This window comes from Quercus robur, chromosome 7 (genome assembly GCF_932294415.1).
Source record: "Quercus robur chromosome 7, dhQueRobu3.1, whole genome shotgun sequence".
NCBI classification, from domain to species: domain Eukaryota; kingdom Viridiplantae; phylum Streptophyta; class Magnoliopsida; order Fagales; family Fagaceae; genus Quercus; species Quercus robur.
Window position 1 is genome coordinate 32,025,684 of NC_065540.1, and position 25,974 is coordinate 32,051,657.

Sequence of the window (25,974 nt, forward strand, 5' to 3'; positions counted from 1 at the left end):
TATTTTTTTTTTCTTTGGCGTGTTTTTCCTCTATTTTGTTTTTCATAGGTTTGAGAATTTCGTGTTAATTTCCTACAGATACTTTTGTATTTTGAAAGTTTAAGGTGGTAAATATAAACGGGAATATATTTTAGAGTGGCAAAATATAATTGTCCTTTATTATTTTTTAATTAGTTACAAATATAATTATTGAGCATGTTCGAGTCATGGGGAACGTGATAAGCATCATTATTAATTCTTAAGAGAGTAACCTATTTATAACCATTTATGAGAAGTAGTTTAGGACAAGAACGTTAAACAACACAACAAAGGGCATTAGTGAACTGCCATAAGAATCTAGTTCAACTCAATAGCGTAGCTCCTCAAAGACATGATCCACATTATGTCCCCACTTTTCATTATACATCTGCAAAAGCTTCTCAGCCGGTGTCACACCTGCAATAGTTAAAATCATATCATGCATGTATTGCGTATTGTGAAGACAGAAAAGAATACACACATTCCTTACAAATTATTTACCTGTTGCAACAACCTCTGCTAGCACATTCAGATACACTGATTCCTCGAGGCTTCTCCTTTCCAAGCCATCCTACAGAAGAATACGTATGTGTATTAGAAGATAGCCAACTAATTAAAACAACAACGGCACTAATAATATTTTGCCTAAATTACCTTCGCCCACTTTATCACACTTTCAGCTACATCCTTTAGCAAGCCTCCTTGAAATGGTGTGTTTAGACCAGTCTTAGGAACCTATGATATAAAAGTTTAATTTAGAATTGTCATCTCAGTTCCATAGAAAGATGTAATAAAACTAATGCATTTTTTTTTAGTAAAAAACAATTAAACAGAGAATATAAAGCATCATATGTATCCAAGTTATAGATGATGGTTTCACTATGATGTGATTGTTAAATTACGAAACGTAACCAGAGGCTTAACCTTATCAAAGTTATGCTACTTTGATAATCTTCAAACACTGCCCGATACATCTGAAAATATCACGTTTGTTGAGACATGAAAAATAACAGTTGATGGCCTTTTTATATAACTAGATTCACGAAAGAGGTTAAATTTTCCTAGACTATAACCCCTCATATTTGGTTCTGTCTTTACAATCTTCTCAACAGTTGAACACTAATATTTGCAATACAAAACCAAACTATCCAACATGCCAAAAGTATACATGTATTCAGTATACCACTGTTTTTTTAAACGCTATGCCTTTTTTAAAAAAAAATTGGGGTTTAATTGGCATTCTAAACTCTACTGTTTGTAATTTTTTGCGGTTTAGCATAATTAGAAGGGGAAATTCAATATTTTCACCAAACTTATTGGCACAAATTGTTGAGTCAAAATCCCAGCTACAAATTCCATCTAGATAGACATCTTTTTCATAATTCTATCTTCTCTCAGTCTCATTCTCTTCCTTCTCCTTTAAATAACATCTCTCTCTCATCCTTGAGCGCTCAAAATCATTTCTTCTTTCAAAATGCCAATCACACATTATTTTATAAGTTTTGTATTATTTGCATGCTAATTACTCATGCAAAATACAAAATAAGACAAAGTAAAAGAATATCTACAAAATAAAGAATATTTTATAGTACTTGCATTACCTCAACCCTTAACATCTGTCTTTCTTCCGAGGTCCAATCAGATATCATTTCTAGAACATTTTGTAGTGAAACCTCATCATACAATAAACCTACCTGAAATTTAACAAATAACTAAAATTAGAAAGTTGTTGGGATATTAGTTATCCAAATTAACTGGGCACACATCATTTGATGATTAATTGTCTCTAAATATACGTAAGTCGTATGACATATGATCATGGAAATTTTATGGAAATGATCAAAGATAAGTTGCAGCTCCCTCTAACTTGTTATATGGTATCTAAGCTGTAGCATGGACATGACTCTACAACTGGCGGTCATAATATTATCTTGAAATCACTTAACCATGTTGAAAATCTCTCAATTACTAGTTTCATATACTTGGTCCTCAAGTCAAATCTGTAAGTTCTATAATGTTTCTAATTAAATATCTTAGAAAGTGATGCTTATTTCATATAATTATATGCTTTTGAATCATTTAAGAAAAGACTGGCTATTTATAAATAAAACAAAGAGACTACTACCCAAAATGCTGGTAAAGCACACAACATCGTCAAAGGTCCTGCATCAGCACCCCTCATTTCCAAAAATCTCTTTAATCTGACCTGAACAAGTATGGTATTACATATATTATTATGCACTAGTAAATCATGAAGGATAGTTTGATAATAATATTAGTATAGGCACTAACAGTTTGAGATCTAATGCAATAACCATTGTGAAATTATTTTGTAAAGGTTGAGATCGAAAGTTAAATAGTTCACTTTGAATCTCAATCCTTAGATTTTTTTTTTTTCCCTTAAAATTCTTTTAACTATTTTCCTTTTCAGATGTACTTTTTTACCTTTTACCTTTCACCTTTTAAACTTTTCTCTTTCACATTAAGGGGTAATTGCATGGTGCAATAGTTCCAAATTCAACAGCAACACCTAAAAATAGAAGATTACAAAAAATGGCATTGCCCACACAAGGAACAGACCTCCGGATATATTGTCGTCAAATGATTTTCCCAATCATTTAGGGTTGGAAATTCACCTGGAAGACTAAGAAGTTTTCCTGCCATGAAGTCCTGCATATTGATGAAGATATGACCACTATTAATTATATATTAAATAGATTATTAGCTTTATTTGGTAACAGGATAGAAAGTGTGAAAAGAAAATGCAAGGAGGATGGAAGAGGAAAAAAAAATGTTCTTTATGGTAAGTGTTTGGTAGAAGGGACATAAAAATTGATAGAAAACAAAGTATCTTATATTAGAATCAAATTATACACTTGTATTGAATTGTTTTTAATAGATTGAAGGTTTTTAGATTGTCAAATCGTTTACTTAAACCATTTGCCCTTCTATTTTTCTCATTTTGAAAAAATCAAAAAATTACGGGTCCAGATTAAAAATAAGCAGCTCCCCCTTTTTCTTTGCTTCTAGTTTTCAATCCTATTAAATAAGAAAAGATATCGTCTATCTTCCATTTATTCTACAGTTTTTTTCCTCACTTTTCCACCTTACCAAACTCACTCTAAAATTTCATAAACATTAAAAAATTAATGTTAAGGAAAGAACAGCATAGCTAAAGAAGGCAGCCCAAATATTTAGAGACTTTCAAGTATATATTGAGTAATAGATGGAAAACCCGAAATGACATTCCAGCGCAATCAATGTACTTCTTTTGCCGATAAACACAAACCATTGGAACATCAAGTGCATAATCAATATAGCGCTCAAACCTGCATAAAGAAAATTTTAAAATGTCTAAATTAATTGTGCTATCAATAGAAGTTGTGATTCATATCAATATTAGAATCATAATTTTTTTATTTTTTTTTTATTGATTTTCTATGTGTACCTAACCTCGAAAAATGTTTGCCAACTAATTTTTATGGTTGCAAGTTGCAACCAAACACATGAATACGAGTTATATTAATAAAAAAAAAAAAAAAAGTTTTCGTTGAAACAAACTAGCCTTATTGATCTATTTATTTTCTCACAAAATGAAGCAATGTCATTGTCAACATATAGATTGCTATCTTCTACAAGTGACAATAAAATAAACTAACCCAAAAGAGTCATTGAAGACAAAGGGAATCATGCCAGTGCGCCTCTCATCAATATCAGTCCAAGTATGGCTGTTTAAATGGAGAAAAAACAGGAGAGAAGTAAGTAGGAAGCAAATATCTTGAGATATGCAAGGAAAATAATTTCATGGTAGACTGTAAAAGAACCTTCTCATGCTGAGGAAACCATTAGGCTTCTCTTTAGTGAAGGGTGAATTTGCAAATAGAGCTGTTGCTACCTGTTTCATTTTGTTACAGTTGTTAAATTCAATGAAATCGGAATTTTACAAGAAAAAAAAATATGAAGGCCATAGACTTTACAGGCTGCAAAGCAAGACTAGCCCGAAATTTCCTGACCATGTCAACTTCGGAACTGTAATCCAGATTAACCTATACAATTTCAAAGTGAGCTCAAGTGAATATCAATTTGCATTATGAAGTTTTAAGCTGAAACAAAAGTCTTTCCACCGAATCGATCAATGAATGCCTTTTTAGATTTCGAAAATTAGCCAGCTTTTGAACTTTATCACCGCAACTACTAAATTCATTCACCTGAACAGTACATGTTCTATGCATCACATCCAGTGCAAGTGAGCCACGCTTGGAAAAAAACTTCCTTGCAATCCCAAATCTTGCCTGAGCAAAATTGCTTGGTCAATTTAATATAATAATAATAATAATAGAAAGGTTAACCGAGAACTATGAAGTTTTTTTATTTTTATTTTTATATTTTACACAAGATAGAAATTCTATTTTAATATAATTAAATGTATTCTAATTTCTCTATAACATTTGAGGTGTTAAGTGGTCTAGGAGGAGAAGGATCGAATTCCTCCACCACCAAAAAAGGGGAAAAAGAAAATTAAGTGATAATGACATCCTTTGATATGTTTTATACCTATCCTTTAAACATCCCCTCCCCTATCTAACTGTTAAAAAAGAAAAAAGAAAAGAAAAAGGAATTGAGGAAGGTTGTCCTGTTTCAACCCAAAAAAAAAAAAAAAGGATTAAGGTAAAGTGCATTAGACGCATGTGGAATTTCAAGGAAAAACTAAAATTGATAACTTTTGAAAGTAAAACTTATGATTTAGATGTAATTGGAGTTTTGCTAATGAACGGGCGTGGTTTAATTGTGAGAGGTTCCCATGTAATTATCGGTTTGACTAATCCCTATTTTTATGTAATGTTTTCACTTGTACAACAAAGTAGTATAAATGCTTATGCCAAAAAAAAAGAGTTGTTGGAAGGAGCAATATACAATACCATTGGTAACAAAGGCGTGTCTTTGTCTTCCCATTTGGGCTGGAAACCAATTGCCAGGAATCCAATCCCCATTGTTCCAGCAACAGCTTTAACCTTTGAAATGAAATATATCAAGAGATTTCTTTTGCATAAGCAAGTATTTTAATTTTTAAAAGACAAACTCGAATTATAAAAACTATTCTTTGCTGCATGAAAATGTATTTAAACTTAAAGAGAGTAAAAGAGAGAAAGATAAACTCGCTAAATATATAATACTATTCTAATATTGAATACCTTTTATTTATTTATTTTGAACTAATATAGAATAGTAGAATACCTTGCTTCATGAAAATGTACTTAAGTTGAGGGAGAGCAGGAGCCGTGATAATTGTGGATAATAAACTAGTGTTAGTAATTAGCCTATATGAGCAACAAGTGTGAAAATTTATAGATAAAGTAATTTTGTAAATAGTAAGATGAGTATTTTTTTAGACACGATGTGAATGCTCTAAGACACTTTTTAAGCATCTTATCCTAGATAGAAAAGTATGTTGAGAAAAAAAGTGGCTTCCCTTAGCCAACCACAATAAATGGAAGGGGGCATAAAAGACAACCACAAAAGAAAAATAAAATAAAAACGGTATTATAAATTTCTAATATTCAGTACCTTGCGGCATGAGAAGGTTCTTAATTTAGAGAGAGAAAAATATCACAAGAACCCTTGGATGATAGTGTACCAGATAGTGTAGGTTTCAAATAGTTTTATCTTTTAAGTAGATGCAAAAGGAACTAGAAAGTGCCTTAGAGAAAGGGCAGAAGGCAAAAAATGAACACAACAGAAGGGGACAAGGCTAGGTTTAGGAGTTTGTATATGCAGATTTTTCACTTTCTTATCCTAATAAAGTATCAATAATATTGGTTATATACATGTGAGTGAAGTCTCATATTGGAAAATATATACTAATTAAAAGAGAAAGTAGTTAATATAAGTTAAGCTCATATCTATTGGATTTAGACCTTTTGGGTTAAATGTGTCCCTATATGTTATATTAACTACTCAAGATATTTCCCCAATTTATTTATCTCCCTAACAAGTGCGAAAGCTCGGATTTGTGTGAAAACACAAGAACTTGTTTAGACCCCCAATAAAAATTATGGCTAGATCGCTTTTACTTTAACTTAAACTAAGTGCGGAATAAGAGTAAATGAGCGCAAACAACCGATAACACTACTCTAAGTCATATTCATCCAATATCAACAATAACAAAAAAGCTTAAAGAGTAGGGAAGAAAAATGCAAACACAAGATAATACCGAGACGTGTTATCGAAAAAGAAACCGAAGAACTCGGCAAAAAACCTCTCCGCCGCCCTCCAAGCGGTAATCGATCCACTAGAGAATAAAATTAGAGTGCACGAATAATAAAAGACCCTCCAAGCCTAGTCTACTCGATGTACTTGAGCTCTCCAAGCTCCTGCTACCAACTGACTTCTTGGAACCTTGTCTTCTCTAGCTTTCCCAGATTTCATAATTCAGCACAATTGCATCCGCCAATGAATGACTCATTCCAATGCTTCCCAAGAGCACCAAAACCTCACTTGACATTCAGATTAGGTATGGTAAGTGTTTGGGCTATTAACCTCTCAAGGATTTAGAGATTGAGAGGTAGGAGTAGAGGAAAACCACAAGGAAATGTATAGATGATTGTGGGTATAACAATCTCAAACTCTCAAGTGTATTTTCTAGGGTTTTCTCTCTGAAAAGCACTCTTTACAATATGTGGGTAATGAGGGTATATATAGTGTGGGTAAAGACTTAGTAAAACAAAAACATGACATTTTGCCAAACAGAATGTTTCGCGAGTATTTCGCGGAAAGACCTTACCCACGAGACACTCGCAAAATCCTCTAGGTTGGCATGACTCTTTGCCTTCCCATCATGTGCTCTACATGTGGCTATTTTGCAGGTAAGCTTCTTGCGAGATACTCGCAAAATCCACTTGTTCATCCTTTTAAGCTTAAGTCTTCACACTCTCTCACACTCATCCCTTACAATTAAAAACCCACATAAATATAGGGAAATATGATTGAAAAAATTACAATCAAATTTGGCACGGAATTAAAGCCAGCACAAAATAGTTATAAATTACAACTTTACAAAGTGGGATATGAGTTTATGGTGGTATGCAACAAAGGTGACAAGGTTATCAAAGTCTTTTTTGCAATTGGAGTGAGAACATGATGTGTGTACTTAGAGCCATTTCTTAGATGGAGTAGGGACAAGTCACTTTTGCAAGTGACAAGGTTCTTAAGGCCACATTCGAAATTGGAGCAGGAACATGATGTGTGTACTTAGATCACTTTTACAAATGGAGTAGGTATGGTATTTTGCACAAGGTAAGCCCACAAAGCCCACACAAAGGATCTTGGAGAAAAAACCAACAAAGAAGTATTGCCAATGGGCTAAATTATGGCGTGGCTCAAGGTTCCCATGGACATGGAAGTGTGAGCTGAGTTCCTATGGATTAACGTGCAAGATTGACACAGGGTTCCTATGGTTGGCATATAAGAGGCCCATGGAAGACGCGTTAATGAAGAAAAAATTCATAAGGCAAGGGGGAGAATGAGTAGGACTTGTTCATGTCACACAAAGAGAACTTAAAGCCCAAAGAAAGGAAGAGACTCACATGTGAGTGGAAGATTGTTGGATATACATGAGTGAATAAGGCCCTGTTTGGTTTTTTTTTTTTTTTTTTTATCACTCATCACTCCTCACTCAATTTTCGTCACTCATCACTCAAAATACCCCAATTTCTTATACCCTCTCGTTTGGCACACTTTACTCAACTTGTCATCACTCAAATTTTTCAACTTTTTGTAGGCCCCATACCTGTAACTTGGTCAGAGCAAAGCTGTTAGTCTACCCGCAGAAGCTTTCATCCCCATTTTTTTTTTTCTCTTTTCTCATTTCCCCTTCCCCCTTTAGCCCACATACTCTCCCAAATTACAAACCCGAACCCATAACTCCAAAAGAAGCTCCCTCGCCGATCTCCACCGTCCGTCGCCAGTAAGCCAAGGTCTCAATAAACAAGCATTCAAAGCCAAGTGAGTCAAGGTCTCAGTAAACACAACAAAAAAATGAAGGAACATGAAAAATACAAAAATATCAAAATAAAACCCAGCAGCTTTGGGCATTTAAACAGATGGAGGAGCTGAATTTGGGTCTCACCGGAAACAAAAATCGGTGAACGGAGCTGTGAATGCTTGTCTCGGGCTGAAGGTGTTGATTGGCAAAACTAGAGCTCTGCTTCAGTTGTTGTGGGTTTGGGAGAAGGAAAAGGGAAAGTGAGATGAAGAAAGTGAGCTTGGGTAGTTGGGAAAGTTAAGCCAAAATATCTGTTGGAGCTTCTGTGGGTCTACAATGATGTAACTACACACTGCTGTGGGACCCATTTGGAAAGAAAAATTACGGAAATTGCCACTGAGTTAATAAACTCATAACTTGAAAACAAGCTTTTGGTGTTTCCGAAATTGGTAACTCAAAACTCAAAAAACTCAGTTTTGTTAACTGAGTGAACAAACAAAAAATCATCCAAACAATGTTTCCTTATGTGGGCCCCACGGATTTTGGGTTATGAATTAACAAAACTCAGTTTTTTTAACTTAGTTTTGCAAAATCCAAACAAGGCCTAAAGTCCCACATTGAATGTTACCGAGAAGAGTGAGTGGTTAATACAATATAGTTGAGTTAATACCTATTAGACTTAAAATTTTTGCATTAAGTATATCTCTATATGTTATATTAATTGCTCAAAATATCTTCGCGGTGTTTATCACCCAACAGATTAAAAAGTTTTTCAAAAGGAGGTTATATTTTGATCAAATAAAAAGATAAACATGCATGACGATATGAAGTCATATAGAAAATGAATCCCCCCAAAACACTAATGCCAAAATGACCCATCACCCATGGGCCCCAAACTAAATGAAAATAAACTCTAGACTATTAATTGCAACAAGTTTGCCTATGGCTTCAGAAACAACTCAATTACCTGACAAAGGTGTGAATTAATCTCAGCACAAGTTTGATGCAAAGTTTCAAGAGGTGCCCCACTTAGCTCAAGCTGACCACCAGGTTCCAATGTTACCTTTTGCTTTCCCTGGCTCATGATAAATTTTATTCAAACAAATTTACCTATAGAATTTTAATTTTTATTTGGCTTACAATAAACACGGAGGGGAATTTGAAAGCATGTTGATGTTTGACATGGGGAGAAACCATTTTCAATTGTGAGTATAATTGTATCCTTTGTTTAACTAAAATGAAACTCAGATAATAAAAAGAGAAGCAATTTACCTGTTTGAGTCCTATGACATTGTCACCTTCCATTATTTTATTCCAACCAAATCTCTCAGCAATACCATTGAGCAACTCTGCTATTTGTCCATATCTCATTGGACGTAAACTTCCCAACTCAAAACCAAATTTTTCGTGCTCTGTACCTATTCTGCTAAGACCACATATATATAAGTTAGCTCATAGTTCAGAAATGTACATAAAAGTAGTTCCAGAATAATAATCATAACCAAGGATTAAGTATAACGATTTTCAGGGAAAAAAGAAAAGAAAAAAGAACTGTATAGTGCTCATCTGGGTAAGTACCCATATTAAGCTAATATTTTTAAATCATTCAATAATGGTTAAAATACTTTCTAAACCTCAATGTTTTAGGTACGTTTCATTAAAACTTAAACTTTTAAAACGTTTGATTTAAATCTTAAAGTTTCAAAAACTGTTTCATTTAGTTAAAAAAAAAAAGTTTCATTTAAATTTTCACGCACAATTTTTCTTATTAAAAAATATTTAAAACCATTAAACATCATGTGATTGGCTTGTTTAAATGAATTTATTTCAAAATCTTAGGTTTAAGTGATACTTATCCAAAATTTTAATATTTGAATATAACTAGGGAAAATTACACTTTACTCCTTTAAACTATACTCTATATTACACTTATTCTTAAATTATAAAAATGCATACTTAACTTCCTTAAACTATTATCTCTTATGGGCTTTGCAACGTTGCATCTTACCGTTTAATTTATTTTTAATTTAGACAAAATTTAGACCGATGTACAAGTCATGATGTGACAATTGTAATAAGCAAAAGACTGAATTGCCCTCATAAATTGATCTGGTTCCTCACTGTTTCGCATCTTCTTCCCCTCAGTCTCTCGCTTCACTCCTTCCGTCTAAGCTAATTATGTAAGTTTAATGAAAAAAGAAGTTGACTTGAGAGAGTTGCAAGTGGAATGAAAGAGAAAAGACAGAGAAAAAGAAATTAAAAAAAAAAAAAAAAAAAAGGTGAGTTTGTTGAGGTTTGACAAAGCCACCGCCCCATTGATGACTGCCACGCCACCCTCTCTTAGCTTCCTCTGCCATCGCCTCTTCCCAGTCTATAAGTCAATTATGTAAGTTTTTTGTTGCGTTTACCCAACAACAATGCCGGAATTTATTTATTTATTTTTTGATAGGTAAACTCATAAGGCAATGGGTAAACGGATCTTCAAAAAACTTATATAATTGACTTGGATTGAGGGAGTGAAGCGAGGAGACTTAGTGGAAGAAGCCGCAAAACAGTGAGGAACCAGGTCAGTTAATGAATATATGGGCAATTTGGTCTTTTGGTTATTGTAGGCTGTCACGACATGTGTCAAAATTCTGTCTAAATAAACAACTGACTAAACTGTGGGGGTGCAAATGAGACCTTTTTCAAAATTTCAAGGTTTAAATAAACATTTTTTAAAAAAGAAAAGCATCTCCCAAAAAAGAAAACCCAACCTTAACAATGAAGATAACAATGAAGAAACCCAGAACGAAGAATGATTTGACGACAGGAAGAACGATTTGACGACGAAAGAGGAACGATCTGACGACGAAGAACAGAGGAAGAAACCTAGAACGAAGAACGATCTAATGACAGGAAGAACGATCTAACAACAAAGGAGGAACGATCTGACGATAATTGGCTGGGTCTGGCTCAAAAGAACACAAGGAAGTAGAATGAAACTCGAGTCTTAGAAACTCGAGTTCTACCACCACGTACAAACCGAGACTTAAAAACTCGAGTTTTATTTTGGAACTCGAGTTTTTGACACTCAAGATGCTAGTTTCCAACATTGTTTTGAAACATGACAACTAATTAAAATTTTTGATATTTAATGTTATTTGAAAAAAAATTCTAGAATCTACTCTAAAACATAAAGGTTTTTAAAGATTTACCAAATGACCTTAATAAAGTCTTTTATTCAGCCAAAAAAAAAAAAAGAGGTAGATTCTATTAAGAACAAAAGAAATTTGTCAACTAGAAAGAGAGGAACATAGTCCACGTTCTATATCTTTTTGTCTTAAGCCTTGGTTAATGTCCAAATCCCAAGATATATAGGGTTCGTTTGGATAAAACTTATTTTACTGAAACTGAAAACTGAAAACTTAAAATACTGTAACAAAATAATTTTTAAATGTGTTAATGGTACCATGAGACCCATTTTTAATAAAAAAGTTGCTGAAAAGTGAGATTTGTGGGTCCCGTGACTGAAAAGTTGATTAAAAGGTGCTGGAAAAGTTGCTGAAATGTGCACTGTTCACACTATATTAAGTCAACAATCACGGCACAGAGAAAAAAAAAAAAAAAAAAAAAAAAAAAAAAAAGGCTGAAACGCGTGAAAGTCCAGGCGTGGTCGCAAAACGCAGAAATAATCATATCCAAACACATACATAATCTCATTGATTGAATTAGAGATTGAGTATAGCTTCCCCTGAGGGCATGGAGATTGCTTTGGTGATGGTGGTTATGTCATAGAGTGAGAGAGAGGGAGAAAAACAACCAGAAAGAATAGTAACGCTACATATGCAATAATTAATACAATACTTTTCACAATAATTGACTTTATAAGTTATTACCTAGTTCTTATTTGGGTCTACCATTGACATAAAACTCTGTTTGATTAGAAGAACGGAAATATTTTAGTGGATAAAAAAATATTTTAGTTTTTCACCATGCAGGAAAGTTTTATACCCATTTTTTTTATCCAAAGTTTTATCTACTTTCTTTTCATCCCAAATAAGTAGAGCCTTTTTTTCGTCTATCATTCAAAATTAGTAATCTCATCAATTGTGGGAATTCCATGATTATGGAGTTATTGGAGAAAGAAATACAATAATGACAAATGAGAGATTTTTGTTTTGATAAATGACTAATGAGAGTAGTGAGAGATTATATTTGAGGTGACCTTTTTTTCACCATTGTTCATCTCCCATCTAGAGTAATTGGGCAATAAAATAGAAGAGATTAGAAGGATGAAGAAGGTGAGGGTATCAACTCTCTCACATCAATTTAGAATTGAAATTCTTAGAGGATTTACGTTTGGTGTTGCACTTCTCTCACACACGACCACTTAATGCTCCCATAGTCAATTCAACCACCACAAACTATATCCTACATTCCATAGCTAACACCTATGGCTAGATCGACCGCCTTGAGAGAGAGAGAGAGAGAGAGAGAGAGAGAGAGAGAGAGAGAGAGAGAGAGAGAGAGAGAGAGAGAGAGAGAGAGAGAGAGAGAGAGAGAGAGAGAGAGAGAGAGAGAGAGAGAGAGAGAGAGAATTGAAAAATACAAAACGCTATATAGTGCCCTTTAATAAGTTTTGAAGAGTTAGATGTGAATGTTGTTAAAATGCATTTTTCAGTATTTAAAATTAAGCGCAATATTCTATTTCTATTATTAAATAATTTAAAATAGTGTTGATTTAACAATATTTATTATTGAAATTGTTATGCGGCCAAGGAAAATGTTAAATTTTGGATAAATTAACAATATTCATTTTGTATACTAGCTAGAACTTCTTAATTATCCAAAATTTTCAAAATAATGCATGTGATCCCATGTGAGAGAGGGTGATTTATGAGCCATTCCTAAGGATAAATTTTCCATAGGTGGGCATCAAAAACACTAAAAACCATACCTCCACTCTGTTTTAGGCTTGCATCCAGAGGCAAAATATGCTAGAAGATCCTCTTTTGTGATAAATGGTTTGTTTGGAATTACAGCTGCCTCTGTAGGGTTTGCAGCAACAATGAGTCTATGCCCTCGGTTGGTTGGCACTCGTGCACTGTGTACACGCAATTTCCATAGCTCAAATGAGTTACGTTGCAAGCAAATGACACCCCCACAAGTTCCCTTCTTTTTTGACACCCCCAAATCGTTTGTTGCCCAACCTGAAAGCATGAAATGCGGCAAAATTGTCGACGAAGAGGGTGCCATGGCCTGCTCTTGAAGAAACACAAGCAAACCAGATGATCCATTAACTTTAGTATTCGAAAATATAAATCTTGATATTAGGAGACCCTGAAAAGATATTGTTTATCGTCCAAAGATATAATCAAAACTTTGATAATTGATAGTTATCTAGAACGTCAATAAATTTAGTATCATTTGCATGGAATTTTGATTAATTGCGAGTGAGGTTTCATTTTGAAGACCATAGCCACAGAGAGAGAGAGAGAGAGAGAGCTAGGAAATCTTGCTTATTCCTTGTCTCTCTTGACTCTTGCAAATTAATATTAGACTTGACAAAATGATTATAAAAAAAAAATTAGCATTTCAAGCAAATAAGGACACAAGTTGCATTTAATCAACGAAAAGAAGTTTCAAAACTAATGAGACATCAAATGTCATGTGGAAAGTTATTTTCCATCAAAGGCATGGATGGGACCGTTCTCCTGGCTTCTCTATAAAAGCAACCATTTAGATATAATTATAAATTTTGCAAAAAAAAATTAAAAAAAAAAAAAAATCGCAATACATAATAACTGCATGCATATGGGAATACTTTAGAAGGGAACTTCCATGTAGGACTCAAGATTGATTAAATAATTATATCTAGGCATATAAGATAGCATAAAAATGAGCTTTTGCAATGGATAATTAACCTTTCTTTTTTCTTTTACTTGGAATGAAATCAGGATTTGTGGTGTTGACTAGTGTTGGTATTGGCGTTTGATTCCTTAAATAGAAGCAATATTTTAAGAGGAATCAATCTTCCTAGAGAAAACAGGCTGAGAGCGGAAGTGGGAATTCTTTGCATTTACTCTCTCTGTCCGTGCTTAAATAGAAGTTTTGGTGCCTACATTTGGGGATTAAGAACAAAATGGTACTACTATGTAAGATCCACTTGCCCTCGTTGCCAAAGTACATGTGATCATCCATTTCGGTTAGGTAAGAGAACCAACAAAACAAACGAAAAAAAAAAAAAAACCCTAAACCCCTAGGCAACCTAGAGGAGTAAGAAACTCGTAAACCACGAGAGAGAGGACATAATTTATGTTTATTTCAATTTAATAAATAAATAAATTATATAATAATATCATTCCTCAAAAGCAAAAGCATTGAGGAGTATAAGGCTAACCAAGTAAATTACCAAATGCTATAGAAGAAGATATATATATATATATATATATATATATAAAATGCCACATATTATTATTATTTTTTGATTGAAGAAAATAGAAATAAGTTGCTATAGATTAACTCTCCGTTTGTTTCGAAGTGAAATATTTTGGAAAACATTTTCATTTTACAATGTTTGATTGTATAACTAAAATAACGAGAAATAATTTTCAAGTGTTTGTTTCACAGTAAAATGAAGTTTTTTTTCATAATCTCACTACCCAACAAATCCAAGAAAACACTAGCAAATCAACAAAACCCAACCCATCACCACTCCACCGGCCATCCAAAACACCACGAGATCGGCACAAACCCATCCATCATCACTCCACCTACCACTCAAATCCACAAAAAAAAAAAAAAAAAAAAAACCGACCAACCACCCATCACAACCCACAATCCCAACAATCGCCGTGACCCACAAACCAACATAGCCACCCAATAAAATTCACAAACCCAGCCTAAAAACAGAGATCAGTAAGCCCACCCAGCATGTTTTGTCTACTCTAAAAAAAATATTGATCACCATGAGTTGATATATCAATAATTTGGATTTAATTTAATGAAAATAAGAATAATGCTAAGGACACAATAAAATGTCACAACAATTTTACAACATTCCAAATTAGCATGACAACTCACACATAGGTTTTTTTATAATCTCTAATTTAAAATTTTTTGTATGCTAATGTAAAAATTGTTGTGACATTTTGTTGTGTCTCTAACATTACTTACAAAATAATCTTGGCCCTCAAATATAATCCTTATGCCCTTAAACAAAAACATAAGTAAAAGTTCAAATTAGAATAAAAATGAGCCCAAATAATATCAAAAATAGCTCAAAAACAATAAGATTAGACCAAACAACAACAAATGAAAAAAATCTTGAACAAAAGCTCATTAAAAACAAATTAAAACCCCTAATCATTCAGATTAATAACTCATTCAACCCATTCCATAAAAATAATTAAATAATCCATAATTTCATTTTCCTAAAAACGGTATGAAGAGAGAGATTGTGGCCATGAGTCTCATCGTTAACATCATGAGCTCTGCTCCTTAGTGGCTTGGCTCACAATCGTAACATGTATCTCCATTGCTCTATTTCACTTTCTTTATTTTTCTTTTCTCTATCATTATTTTGGGCTCTTTTTCATTTTATTTCATTTTGTGGTGTCAATATATTCAAATTTTTTAATTAAATTTTTGTATAATTTGTGACCACCCTAGAAAGAATTCTTAAAAATTCCACTAGCAAAAAAAGAAAACCTATTCTAAGAACCGGTGGGGGAGCTAATGAAGGTGGAGTTAGAGACATTGGAGGTGTAAAATAATGAAAAAAACCCAGGAAGTTCGAACATGAAAAATCAATGTGTGGAGCTGACCATGGTGGAGGTGAAGTCGATGATGGGTGGTACCAATGATTAGATCGATGGCTAGTTATGAGTGGCACGATGGTCTGTTTGTGGGAGAGAGGACCAAAGAGTGAGAGAGATGAAGAGTTGTCGAGAGAGACAACAACAGTTGTCAAGGGGGGGAGAGTTGTGTGAGAATTTTGGAAAAATGTTTTACCTTAGTTTCAATGGTAAAACATTTTATACAACTTTTCTTTGGGTTTTTCTATGATTGAAAATATTTTATAGGTGACAAACTATTTTATTGTGAAACAAACACTCTAAAATGTATAAAATATTTTTTTGAAATATTCTACTTCGCAACCATCCGAGTGTAAATGCATTGTTTTTATTATTTAATAAAATAAAGTTTTAAAAAAGGGTAGTGAATGTTTTCTTTAAAAATAATAATAATAAAAAAAATAAAATAAAAAAAGGAAAAAGGCGTGGTTAAGACCGGTCACATGGCATGATGGGTAGGTGGGGATATAAGACAAAGGTTTGAAAGAAAAGTTATTTTCAAACTTATAATTTATCATAATTACGTTTGGATAAAATAATAATGGTGAAACCAACTCTAGTTCTAAATATGTTGCAAAAATATTGTGAATTTTTGTTAAACTCAAAATTTTGAGATTCTTAAGTTAAGGTGTTCGATAAATTTCTTTATAAAATAAATAAAATATGTTATTTTAAAAATAATTATATATATAACACTTATATATATATATATATATATATATTTATATTTATATATATTACAAGTACATAAAATCATACATATCATTGCATGCGGCACCACCGCTACGTGCTAATGCTGAAAATAAAAACAAAAACAAAAACAAAACAATGACCTGCACAGGAAAGATTCTGAGAATATCATTATGATGCAGAAAATCAAATAGGAAATCCCAATGTTTGAAAATTATTTTTTATTTATTTATAATGATGCCCCACCTTCTCCCCTTGTTTATGATGATAACCTAGTTTCATATCTAATGATTGGATTTTATAACATGTCGTCTTCACCCCATGTTTAGTTGTTTATGTATCTTACAAAACACGATATAATACAATATAATATATAATATAGAAAAATTAAAAATTGATTTACAATATGATTTATGTTTTTGCAAGTATGCGGCGCCACTGCTACGTGCTAATGCAGAAAATAAAAACAAAAACAAAACAATGACCTGCACAAGAAAGATTCTGAGAATATCACTATCACGTAGAAAATCAAACAGTTAATCCCAATGTTTGAAAATTATTTTTTATTTATTTATTTATAATGATGCCCCACCTTCTCCCCTTGTTTACGATGATAACCTAGTTTCATATCTAATGATTGGATTTTATAACATGTCATCTTTGCCCCTTGTTTAGTTGTTTATGTATCTTACAAAACACAATATAATACAATATAATATATAATATAGAAAAATTAAAAAATTGATTTACAATATGATTTATGTTTTTGCAACTATGACTGTCAGTAACTAACCATGGGTTATAATCCCATTTGATGCACTCACATGTAGTGAGTGTGCTTATTCAAATTAAACCATCGAAACAACAAATCTCTTTCTTGGTTTGAATTAGATTAAGAAATATTGTTGAAATTAGAGCCAGCTCAATACAATTTGAGTCCTATCGTTTTAAATAAGTCTTTTTATATTTTAAATATTACTTAAAAATATATTTAGTTTATTAAACATAATAAATAGTTAATGATTTGTATCATAATTTTATTTATTTTAAATCCTTCATTCTTACTTTTTAGTCCAAGTAATTCACTTGAGCGATGTTAGAGATATTACAAATTTTACTATAAAAGCTTTACAAATTGACATATCACCAAATAAAAAAATGGTGATCCAAACATTTATTTATTATATTGTTTAAGTGACACTAATCATAATCTTGTCACATCAATTTGTAAATTTTTTACAGTAGACTCTATAGTAGCTTTAGCAGTTTTCTTTCATAATTTTTTTTTTTTTTTTTTTGGGATAATGCTAAAGTTACTACAAATTTAGTACAAAAATCTTACAAATTGATGTTTCAATGAATGTGATTAGTAGCACTTCTATAAGATAATAAATGAGTTTTTTGACTTAATTTATGTGATCAGTAACTTGTAATAGCATTACTCACATATTTTTAAAAATGGAAATGCTAACGGATGCCTTTAGGGCAAAGGTTAACGGTTCATTTAAAGAAAGTTTTTATTGGAAAAGAAAAAAAAAATTAATGTTTTGACAGTTTTTGTATTTCCCATAAAGCAATTAATGTTTTGACAGCAATTAATGTTTTAACAATTTTTTTCCATAAAAAATCACTTATTGACCCCAATTTTAGGAGCATTTTCTCTAGTAGGGTGCCTTTAGCCATGGCTTAAGTGGCCTAGTTCTAGGGCCAACTCCTGTTGAATTGCTCACTTAGTTACACCAAAGGCCCTAAGGGCTATTAATTGCAGCAAACTATAGACACCAATAAAGTCTAGGCAATGCTTGAACTTGTTCAAACTTCAAAGCATGGTTGCTGATTTCTAGTTCGAATGGGGTTGGACTAATGGTTGAATCAGTAACATCATAAGTAATTTAATTATAAATTTTAAAATTATAAAGATAAATATATCTAACTAATAATATTTAATAAAAAATATGTGATTCTTTATAATAAAAAATTATGTGAGTTTTTACATATTGTATCAAGAAAATTAAAATATATATCTAAACTTATTACCATTAGAAAAAATAATGATCCTTTAGTAATATCAATCCTTAAAAAATGAAATAAATTATAAATTTTATTACAACAAAATATTATTATTTATTTGAAGGATGAGTTATACTTTTTGAATATAAGAGGAGAAAAAAATTACGTAAACAAACCAAATATTTAGCTAGCTAAATTCACCCAAAACACTTTTGTATTAGTTAGGCTCAACAAACTAAGTCCAAAATAATTTTTAAACAATAGATTAAAACAATTATCGAGACATTATTCATCAACACATCAGTTATAAATTATTATTATTTTATATTCATGTCTAACACACTCTTTGGCTATGAAGGTAGTAGAGATAGCATAGCATAAATAAAGGAGTTTATACAATTATTGTGATTTTGTCATGATCAGATCGATCGATTGATATAAAGCCGCTAAAACTCAGGGATCTGTCACCGCCAATCCTATATCGCTTTACCCATCAATTTAAGGATTGACATGTGATCGAGAAATATGCCAAAATTGACTTATTAGTTAGGAATAAGCGAGGAGGAGCGAGCAACAATGAACATTATGCAATGCATCATTACAAACATTGAATCAAACTTGCCTTTTGATTCTTGGATAAGTAAAGTCCACTATTTTGTTTTTAATGAAGGTAGGAAACTTGGGCTTCTTCTAATCTCAGATTCGAAATAAAATCCGTAGGTATGAATAAGTAGCAAACAAACATCACTAAAATCTTAAAGCTTAAAAATGAATCCATAAAATAAACCCCCTACTACTACGACTTAACCCAATTATTTGTCCCTTTTAATTGGTTTACAACTTTACATCGCCAATGCCCATGTGAAAGGCATCACATTCAACCACAAACACTTCACTAAAATATGGCAAAGGCTAGTTTGGGGGCTTTGGTCAACTTTTACTTAAATCAACTCGAGGTGGTGGACATCAGGACTGAGTGTCAACCAATCACATTTGAGCTTTTCATTGTAAGAGTCATCACCGACTCTAGCATTAGGCCGGTAATAACTTATTCAAACATTTTGTACATGTGATTACAAGCAAAATGATGGGAATAATACACAAAGTAATAATGAAAGAATTAGGTTAACACAAAGACAAAACAGAAAATAAATAACTTGGAGGCACAATATTGTTATCTTTAGACAATATTTACCCCCACACTCTTGTTGTTAAAGGGTTATCACAAACTTGTCTCTAGAATACAACCAAATTGTTAAGTTCTACAAATAATAATTCTGGAGAATAACCAATAGGATTTCAAGTTATACCCATATTTCATCAAAAGGCACATATGGAGAGTCAAAATATTTCATAAAACCCTTCACAAGACTTGAAACGTCTTCAAACTTTCAAAATAGTCACCAGAAAATTCAGTTTATGAGTTTTGATCTGTCGAGAGTTCCTTTTAAGCATCTTACCCTTGATAGAAAAGTATGTTGAGAAAAAAAATAAAATAAAAAGTGGCTTCCCTTAGCCAACCACAATAAATGGAAGGGAGCATAAATTACAACCGAAAAAGAAAAAAATAAAAACGGTATTCTATATTTCTAATATTCAGTACCTTGCTGCATGAAAACGTTCTTAATTTAGAAAGAGAAAAATATCACAAGAACCCTTGGATGATAGTGTAACAGATAATGTAGGTTTCAAATAGTTTCATCTTCGAGTAGATGCAAAAAGAACTAGAAAGTGCTTTAGAGAAAGGGCAGAAGGCAAAAAATGAACACAACAAAGGGGGACAAGGCTAGGTTTAGGAGTTTGTATATGCAGATTATTTTGCTATCAATTATCTTGGTTATATAAGTGTGAGTGAAGTTCCATATTGGATACTAATGAGAAGAGAGAGTAATTAATATAACATAGTTAAGCTCATATTCATTGGGCTTAGACCTTTTGAATTAAATGTGTCTCTATATGTCATATTAACTACTAAAGGTATTTCCCTAATATATTTATCTCCCTAACAAGTGGTATTTGGAGCTATTTCTAAAATGGAGTAGGGACAACTGGACAAGTCCCTTTTGTAGGTGACAAGGTTCTCAAGGCCCCCTTCAAAATTGGACCGGGAACATGATGTGTATACTTAGAACACTTTTACAGATGGAGTAGATATGGTATTTTGCACAAGGTAAGTCCATAAAGCTCATACAAAAAATCTTGGAAAAAAGACCCAACAAAGAAGTATTGCCAATGGGCTAAATCATGGTGTGGCTCAAGGTTCCCATGGACATGGAAGTGCGAGTTGGGTTCCTATGGATTAGTGTGCAAGATTGACATGCGGTTCCTATGGATGGCATACAAGAGACTCATGGAAGACGCGTTGATGAAGAAAAAACTCACAAGGCAAGGGGAAGAGTGAGTAGGACTTGCTCATGACCCATAAAAAGGTCTTAAAGCCTAAAGAGAGGAAAAGACTCACATGTGAGTGGAAGATTGTTGGATATACATGAGTGAGTAAAGTCCCACATGGATGCTACTGAGAAGAGTGAGTGATTAATATAATATAGTTGAGTTTATACCTATTGAGCTTAGAATTTTTGCGTTAAGTATATCTTTATATATTATATTAACTACTCAAAATGTCTCTATGATGTTTATCACCCCCAACAGGTTAAAATGTTTTTCAAAAAGAGTTTATATTTTGATCTAATAAAAAGATAAACATGCATGACGATGTGAAGTTATATAGAAAATGAATCCTCCCAAAACACTAATGCCAAAATTACCAATCACCCATGGGCCACAAACTAAATGAAAATAAACTCTCTTTTTTTAAGAGTTTTAACATATGACGTCCGCTCCTGATGATGCTCTTTATCATCAGACCAAAACACCAATTGATTTTTGATGTAGGCGGGGATTGAATTTCAAATTTCTTATTCAACCATCAAAAATTTTACCAATTGAGCTAACTAGAACCCACAAATAAAAATAAACTTTAGACTATTTATTGCAACATGTTTGCCTATGGCTTCAGAAACAACTTAATTACCGGACAAAGGTGTGAATTAATCTCAGCATAAGTTTGATGCAAAGTTTCAAGAGGTGCCCCACTTAGCTAAGGCTGACCGCCAGGTTCCAATGTTACCTTTTGCTTTCTCTGGCTCATGATAAATTTCATTCAAACAAATTTACCTATATAATTTTTATTTGGCTTACAATAAACACGGAGGGGAATTTGAAAGCATGTTGATGTTTGACATGGAGAAACCATTTTCAATTGTGACTTGTGAGTATAATTGTAAGGTAATTATTGAGTACTCTCGGAGTACAATAAATTTAATTCCCCCTTTCACATAATTGTGGGTTTCACTAAATAAATTTATGATGTGACCCACAATTCATGTGAGAGAAAAAAAATATACATTTATGGTACTTCCAGAATATTCAATAATTTTCCATAATTATATCCTTTGTATTAACTAAAATGAAACTCAAATAATAAAAAAAGAAGCAATTGACCTGTTTGAGTCCTATGACATTGTCACCTTCCATTATTTTATCCCAACCAAATCTCTCAGCAATACCATTGAGCAACTCTGCTATTTGTCCATATCTCATTGGACGTAAACTTCCTAACTCAAAACCAAATTTTTCGTGTTCTGTACGTATTCTGCTAAGACCACATATAAGTTAGCACACAGTTCACGAATGTACATAGAAAGTAGTTCCAAAATAATAATCATAACCAAGGATTAAGTACAACGATTTTCAGGGAAAAAAAAGAAAGAAAAAAGAACCGTATAGTGCTCATCTGGGAAAGTACACCTATTAAGCAAAGATTTTTTTTTTTTTTTTTAATACAAGATAGAAATTATACTCTAACCTAATTTAAATGTATATATATGTGAAGTTCCCTCCTGAAAACTTAACTCTCAACTCTTACCCCTATATCCCACAAATACTTATACTTGTAGAGTGACCATCACACTAATGGTATGTGCGATGGATAAGGAAACATTTCTAAATCATTCAATAATTGTTAAAATACTTTCTAAACCTCAATGTTTTAGATATGTTTCATTAAAACTTAACCATTTAAAATGTTTCATTTAAATCTTAAAGTTTCAAAAAATGTTTCATTTAGTTCATCCAAAAAAAAAAATGTTTCATTTAAATTTTCTAGCACAATTTTTCCTATTAAAAAATATTTGAAACTGTTAGGATTTGAGTTTGTAGTATTGACAAACCATGACAAAAAGTAAGTCTCATTGAGTTAGAATTTTGGACAGTCATCCCAGCTGAAGTGCACCGGAAGCGAGACAGTCATCTCAACTGAAGTGGGACTTATAAGGTACAGGGTAAGGAACCATAATGAAAGCAAGAATGATGAAGCAATGCGCCTGCAGCTTGATCTGGTGGATGAAGTAAGAGCAGCAGCTAAACAGAGGCTAGCGCAGTACTAGAATCTCATGACCAAGCACTACAACTCCAAGGTCAGACACAAGGACTTTCAGGTTGGAGATCTTGTCCTGAGAAAGGTGATGGGTGCCAAAACAAACCCCTCCCAATGGAAGTTAGGACCAAACTGGGAAAGACCATACAGAGTCACATCATGGCATAGGAATGGAGCATACCACCTGAAGACACTAGACGGACAAAAGTTGCTTCACCCATGGAACACAGAGCACCTAAAGTAGTACTACCAGTAGACGAGTGACGACACTCCTCATTTCCAGTTTATTTCCTTTTAGCTTAATTTTTATTGTTGTCTACAGTTTCTTTTAAGCCCAAGGGTAGGTTTTTTATCTTTTAAGAACAATCTTTTACGCATGAATTACCATAATAATAAAAGGAGTTATTCAGAAATGCCACATGTTTATTATATCTACATTTCTATAAATATGAAAATAGACGGATATCATCTTCAAAGGATGACTAATGATAAGTCCATAAAGTGGACGGATTCAAGTCCACAAAGTGGACAGGTTTCATCCTCAAAGGATGACTAATTATAAGTCCATAAAGTGGATAGATTCAAGCTATTGATGACTAATAATAAGTCCATAAAGTGTACAGACACAAGTCCATAAGTGGACAGGTTTCTTCCTCAAAGGATGATTAGTGACAAGCCCAAAGTGAATGGGTATCATCCCTAAAACACGATAGCTAATGGTAAGTTCATAAAGGGGATGGGTTCAACCACATGAGTTAAAATCATAAGTCCATAAGAGGATGAATCAGTCCATAAAAGTGGACAGGTTCAACCTGAAGTCCATAAAGTGGACGGACTCATCTTGAAAAAGCTTATATTTAACAAGATCCTTAAGTTGGATGAAATCATCCCAAAAATAATTGCTTAAATTTGCAAAATTTATATATAGCGGACAAATCATCCCAAGAAGATGACTTAAGCCCGTCAAGCTCAAATTTTTTTTGCTTAAACCTACAAGGTAGATGGATTCACCCTAAAGAATGAGTTACATTTATATAACTATAAACTGAACGGATTCATCTACAGGAATAAAAGCAGACGGATAATTTATATATTACGAAAGCTCGTGAAGGGAAAAGTCTAGATACAGAAAGCGACGGTTAAAATAAGCAAACTGTTCTTCAAAAATCTTTACATATTCGCCAAAAATAAAATAAAATAAAATAAATACTATTGCAGGACAGGTGCATTCTCATCTCTCTCTTCCATAACTTCATCAGGTTAATAGGTGCTGTCATCAACGGGTTTAATTTGACTTTCAACTAGGGCAGTCTCTCCATTGCCACGAGGGTCGTCAACGAGGGCATCATCAGCGAATAATTCATCCATGCTCTTAAAATGAACGGGCTAAACTGAGGTCTGGGCTTGGGCGTCAATTGTAACATGTGACAAGTCCAGGTCTGGAAAAGAAGCTTTGACTTGACTAAGGCAGTCGTCGAAGCCGTCCGCATAAGTACCACCGAGCTCTATCAAGTATGCGTTGGAGTCACGATACTCACGCGTCGCCTCTTCCAAGCCTTCAGTTCAGCAAGCTCATCCTCCGTCGACCTCGCCTTCGCCCTAACACGGTCTAGCGCCGGTGGTTTAGGCAACGACCCATCAACCCCTTCATCATTAGCATCGCCTGAAAACAAAAGAAGGATTAGAAGCAAGGAAAAATAAAGAAAAATAGAAAGGGGATGGACACAGTTACCTGCGCAATACTGAAAAGACATGTCTCCCCCACAGCTTCTGTAGCGTGGTTACTCAAGTCCTCATAGTTGTCAGTTGTGATTATGAACGAGAGTTGCTCCAGCGCATACTTAGAGTCCTCACGGAGGAGGACGCGTGGTTTTTCGATGGAGGCAAGGCTCGTCATAAGTCCTTTGCCCTTTCCTGGACCTATCGAAGTAACCATCTTCTTAGGTTTAGCCTTTAACCCGACGACTGATTCGGGTACCACCTGGGCTTTTTTGGAGGACAGTCAATTTTCTCTGACGGTTTCCACTTAGATGACGCGTGTGCTGGACCCGTACCTTTAGGCCCTTCCTTTGCAGCAGCTTTCTTTGCAACAGCTTACTGCTTGATGTAGGCTCTTCTTTTGCTGTCTTCCATTTCTGCACGAAGGTGGACGGACATAATGAGTTAATAATTTAAAAAACAAAGAATAGACAAACGCATTGGGCAAAGAACTTACATTTGCAAACTTGACGTTCGTAGCGTCGGGCAACTTCTGTGGGTTTTGGTCCATCACAATACCAGTGGAGTGTATCTAAGTTGACTAATTTAGCCTGCGTCCTCTCTGACAACTTATTCTTGTTAAACATTTTTTCCAAAAAGCTCCAATACTCAAGTGAGACTTGTGAACGATCCCAGGCTACAAAAGGATACGGTTAAAGTGGCAAGTAAAACTAACATAACTAAAAACTTAAATACAGATGGATGCATACCAGATGGGGGCATTATACCCCATGTCTTATCAATGCGCATGAACTCTTAGTCACCAGGGTGACACATCCACCTGTCACCCTCCATGAAAAAATAAAGACTCTTCTAGTTCTTGTTAGAGTTGAGAATGTCACACACAAGCCTTAGCAACGGGCTCCCAGGCACAAAACTATACATGCCCTTGGACTTCACGGTCTCCATCGGACGATAGTAGTGAAAAAATTCTTTCACCGTCAACCTACGCGCCCCATCGGACATGGCCTTGTACAAAACCTCTGCGCCAAGGAAAACCCTCCAAGCGTTTGGGCAATTTAGGTGACAACCAACCCTAAGTATTAAAGGAGGTGACGGTGGAGAGCACTTAATGGGAATTTGAGCCTTGATTTCAGCATTTGCTCATAGATTCCGACATCTTCAACACCCTCATAATAACACTTCTCCAATTTATAGGGTTGACGGAGGGGTATGTGGACGGGAATCTGGTACTTGTCCTTAAGTGTATTAAAATGTGATTGTTTGATGGTAGATATGAA

The 25,974-nt window shown here is 33.6% G+C and overlaps 1 protein-coding gene across 1 annotated transcript; it reads right to left on the reverse strand.

The window, feature by feature from the left end:
* Nucleotides 1–245: 245 nt before the first annotated feature.
* Nucleotides 246–24,911, reverse strand: LOC126691271 (glutamate--cysteine ligase, chloroplastic-like). The gene is made up of 17 exons (XM_050386328.1): nt 24,728–24,911; nt 24,514–24,638; nt 12,939–13,321; nt 9,272–9,422; nt 8,967–9,074; nt 4,938–5,030; nt 4,227–4,310; nt 3,996–4,064; nt 3,843–3,913; nt 3,678–3,746; nt 3,254–3,347; nt 2,599–2,688; nt 2,144–2,224; nt 1,620–1,712; nt 673–753; nt 520–589; nt 246–435 (listed from the first exon to the last, which is right to left on the reverse strand). Exons 1-17 carry the CDS (start codon nt 24,909–24,911, stop codon nt 347–349), a joined length of 1,935 nt encoding a protein of 644 aa, XP_050242285.1. The 3' UTR covers nt 246–346.
* Between the last annotated feature and the right edge of the window lie 1,063 nt (nt 24,912–25,974).